This window comes from Lycium barbarum, chromosome 9, assembly GCF_019175385.1.
Source record: "Lycium barbarum isolate Lr01 chromosome 9, ASM1917538v2, whole genome shotgun sequence".
In the NCBI taxonomy this organism is placed as follows: Eukaryota; Viridiplantae; Streptophyta; class Magnoliopsida; order Solanales; family Solanaceae; genus Lycium; species Lycium barbarum.
The window spans coordinates 33,746,614-33,751,481 of NC_083345.1; the positions used below are offsets into that span (position 1 = coordinate 33,746,614).

At 33.9% G+C, this 4,868-nt stretch overlaps 1 protein-coding gene across 1 annotated transcript; it reads left to right on the forward strand.

Annotated features, from left to right (window-relative positions):
- Positions 1-2,552: 2,552 nt before the first annotated feature.
- Positions 2,553-4,599, forward strand: LOC132611851 (NAC domain-containing protein 82-like). The gene is made up of 4 exons (XM_060326215.1): positions 2,553-2,696; positions 2,785-2,806; positions 3,402-3,472; positions 4,330-4,599. Exons 1-4 carry the CDS (start codon positions 2,553-2,555, stop codon positions 4,597-4,599), a joined length of 507 nt encoding a protein of 168 aa, XP_060182198.1.
- The last annotated feature ends 269 nt before the right edge of the window (positions 4,600-4,868 follow it).

The window sequence follows — 4,868 nt, forward strand, 5'->3', positions numbered from 1 at the left end:
CTGGCGTCCATAAAAACAAATGTCGACAAATCATTGTCATGGATACAAAGTAAGTCCGCTAACATTCTACTTATTTGAAATTGTCAATGATTGTAAACATATTGAATTTCAGGGCAGTTTTTGTTTGTAGTATCATTAAAATACAATATTAGTGTTAGTTCTTGTTTGTAGTATCATCAAAATACAATATTAGTGTATTTACCTCATGTGTTCTGTGGTTTGATTTTCTATTTACAATTGTTAATTTCTTTTAGAATATCAAAGTCAAATTTCAATTCATATCGAGGGTTTAAGTTCCATTTATGTTTCTCTGTTTGAATTTTTGATTCTTTCTCTTTTTTAATCGAGCTTCATAGCAGTATTTTATTGGTTGCTTATTCTTAAATATTCTATCATGAGTCATTGGAGCATTTTCCCCTGCATTTGGATCGGTTAGCTTTGGCAAAGATAGATTTTTTTCTTGCTAGATTGGGATAGTATAGGGTTTTGCATAGTTTCTATGGCAGTAGGTTCTTTCTTCTTACAGGATTGGGTCTGTGTTGGACTTTGTTTAGGTTTCTCTTGATTTGATTTATTTCAAACATTTTGTGGTTTTAAATTCCGTTGCGAGAGCATTATGTTCTTTAGTTTCTCCTTCTCTTGAAAATTTCAAGGAACTTGTTTAGTCTCCAACTCTCTCTTGATAAGAACTATATATAGAGTAAATAGTATAATAAACAGACATGGACCTCATCAATTTGAAGAGATGCAATGTAGGATACATCTTATTCTTCCCTTAGTTGACAATCTGCCCTCAACTTTTCTTGCTCTTTGGCCCTTCCACTGCCAAATGTCAATTCTTGTTCTTCCATTGATCTTTGTAATATCTCCACTAATTCAGCTAGGGAAACTGGACCCTCCAACTATTTAAAAGAAGATTTAAGTACCATATATGCTTAATTACATGTTACCCCTATTTGAGTCTATTCCTAATTAGGCAAATGAGAAAAAAGTTTACAAACAAAGTAATTAAAAAGTCTATGTTCTTACCATAGGAGGAGCAGATGAAGCAAGGAAAATGGAAGCTGATGATGACTCTATAGTAGTAGAATTAGTAGACAATAACCCCGACATTATAAGCCATGGTTCCATCAGGTTGAAACAAGCCATAATTCCTCTCCGAAGTTAGCCCTGGTTTCATGTCTTCATTAAACAAAGCAATCACATAAATATCTAATCTCACATTAGGTATCAAAGGGGTCCCTTCATTAAGCAATTGCCTCGTTAAAATGTTCCTATTGTAAATCACTACATTTTGTAGTGTGGCACCAATTTCATTAGAGTCACCTTTTGAAGCAAGAACATGAGTTGACATAGGAACTCCCTTGTATGGCACGATGAAGCCAAAAGCATTTTACTAGATGCTTTTGTGAAGACGCAGACTATCGACTATAATGGGTAAAAATGTGTTGTTTTTATTGATCTCCGGTTTCATCCAAAAAAAATTGGTGTAAGGTCTAATTCTTTTTCAATATCTCAATTTCTGTGCTATATGTAAACTGCGTCTAATGGTACAGTCATAATGTGTTGTAATGAAGTAAGAACAATCTCAACCTACTCTTACAGGTAGAGAGGCACTATTTTAATCTCCTTTTAGCCTCTTGTTCAAGGGATGCGCCCTATGCAGATTCACTATTTTCTAAAAACTACTTCCAAATAATTTGACAAAAGTATTGAAAGGCGAAACCAAATGATAGTGTCCATGCTTTATATTAATACAGTAGCTTCTAAAATGTTAGCGGTGAAAACCTATAATCTCCTGCCATTAGCTTACAAGAGTTACATAATCCCATTAAGGTCACTCCTAAAATTTTTAGCTGAAAGGGGGGTAGGAATTGGCTAAAACTGCAAGTGAATTAGGGGAAGATACTTGAATGAATTGGCTTAGCCCTATTTTAACAAGTGCTGCATGGATGTTAACCATGGCTGGCACAAGATATATCATAAAGACGTGTCACCGTTAGTGTGTCTAAAACACAGTCATGCATTGAGTCCCGCTATCAACGGGGACTAGCAATTTTCTATTTAATTAAGTTTTAAACCATGTAAAGCATATTACTTGGGTACAATTAAATTTATATAATTCAGTGCTTACACTTCTTGTTATTGTGTACATACTACCGATTTATTAACTATTGCTAATTATTTCTTCTATATAGTATGCACCATTGTATTTTTACCTTGTGGGAAGACTTTGCTGAGATTGATGGAAGCAAGCTAGCTGCACAAATTGAAGAACATCCAGTAATCCTAGCAAAACGAATTGCATGGTATTCCTATGCTGGTGTGAACTAGATTTTAATTTTTTGTGTATATTAGGAACATTAATTGTTTTTACTTATAAGATTTACAACACAGGAACATCTGTGACAACACGATACAATTCTGTAATATTGATAAATCCATTCTATCCACAGGTTGCAGAATTGATGAACTAGTATGAGATAAATACACGACAATGTACAATCACGTACAAAAAGCTAATTGTGTATATGACCCAAAATGATATAACTATGTTCATTTGCAGGGCGAAAGAGAAAGAAGAAATGTTGAGCACATATACGCAAAGAAGTTCTCCGGAAATAGCTTCATCGCCAATTCTTATATCACTAAATGATGAGGCTATACCTATAGGAATTATTCAAGCACAAACTGTGGTATGTCCAACATATGCTACCATATATTTAGATTCAATACTATTACTAGCAACAGAACTAATCTTATGCACTTCTCTTTTTTGAATAGATGCAATCTTTTCACATTGAAGGTAAATATCGTTGTTGGATGATAAGCAGCTGTTTTATGATTTAATGTGTTCAAAATGCAAGAACTTTGTTAGGACCAAGATAATAAAAGCTATTGATTGTGTAAAATGTGATGAGCATGCGATGTTAACACCCAGGTAACCAAGCGTCTTTATTCAAGGGATAACTTTTATAAACTGCATCTTTTATGATCCAATTTACTTTCCCAAATAATTTACGAATGCAAAAACATGTAATTACTACTTATATAACATGTGCCGCTTTCTAGTCCAAATTGCAGATGGAAGTGGATCAGCAATTGTAATAGTAGTAGGTGAACCTGGGGAGAATCTTCTTTCAATAAAAGCTGAACAAATCTATGAAACAATTAACATAAAGGTACAAATGAGTTAGAATTCAATTGAGATTCTTCACTTCAATCGATATCTTCGAACTTGAAGAGCTCCTTCTTAATTGCAGAAATAACCATTGCCCCTTCAGGATATTCAATAACATCTTGCTGACAAAGTGTTTAAAGTACAACTAAAGAAATCATTTTCTAGGAATTCTGATGAAACACCAGCAAAACTGTTCACTTTGTCATTTGCTAAGAAGCAGGATACTCTCCAATTGCTGACAGCATCAACTTCTACAAACTGGAGAAAGCAATAAAAAGAGAACTTGACAAGGTATCATCATCAGAAGAACAAAAAAAGTTAATCATTGGAAGTATCTCCTCTGGCAAGAGAAAACAGACTGAGTGAACAACTCCAACCAAAAAAACTGTATCTTCAAGCAAAAGGGAGGGTATTGAACCAGTCACTCTAACTAAGGAAAAGTAAAGGTCAGTAAACTATGTAGAATGCTTCGAGTATTGTAGAATAAATTAAGCCTAATTTACTTACGTTTGATAATAACCACACATCCCTTATTTCTATTTACAGTTCATTATGACTGTAGCAAGCTTGTACATACGTCTTTCGGTGGCTTGTATATACCAAACTTTTGATGACCCAGATGGTCATGGATCAACAGTTAGAATATACAGGATTATCCGTGCTTGTAGTTTTTAGCCTTAGTTTTGCCTAGTGTGAATGTTTTTGTCAAATAGCACAACTTGAAAGTCTTGTAACTATAATCTAAACTGCTTGCTGCAAAATGCAATGTAAATATGATCTGCTTTTAGGTTTGAATTAGGTTCTCCTTCGTAAAAATGCTTATCTTGTGGGAATCATGTACATAATGTTCTAAGCTGTATGTTTTTTACTTCAAAAAAATGCTTTGAGATAGGCAAAGCTATCAGTTTGTTAATTAAATTTCTGCTTATGGTTCATTATTGTTTTCGCTACTCTGAATCTGTAAAATTGACATTTAGAATCCATAGTGATAAAAGTCTATCTTTTCCTTTCTGTTTTTAACTATCAAAGTTGTTAATTCTTTCAGTAGAAATCTCTAGCATTTAGATAATAACTTTTTTAGGGGGCGAGGTGAATGATTCTACTTGTCTTTATTCAACTTTGTGTAATGTTTTAATATTATTTTCTAGACAAATATTGCTAAAAGTAAAGATCTAGAGTGGTACTTCTTTTGCCCAAGAGAGAGGAAGTATGCAAGTGGAGCCAGAATGAATCGCGCTACTGAAACTGGATACTGGAAAATTACTCGGAAAGATAGATCTATTACTTATGATGAGAAGATTGTTGCATCAGTTAAAACACTTATTTTTCATCAAGATCATCCCCCGAAAGGGCAGAGAACCGATTGCGTTATTCACGAATACAAGTTTGAAGATAAAGAATTAATATTTTATATTTGAGTTTAGGCCTGGGCTTAGCACGGGCTTGCCGTAACTAGTGTGAGTGTGTGTGTCTATATATATTCCCATCTCCTCTCATCTTTTTAGAAAGATTTGAGATGAGATGGGACGTTATCCTGAAAATCGGTCGTTGCAATATAATTTACCCAACTATGAGTCGGGATTGAATCCACAGAGAACAATATAAAGGCGATTAAGAAAGTAAAGGATTTATCACCGACTACACTAAGCCAAACACCTTTTTCATATTTGATTTTTTTGATTTAAAA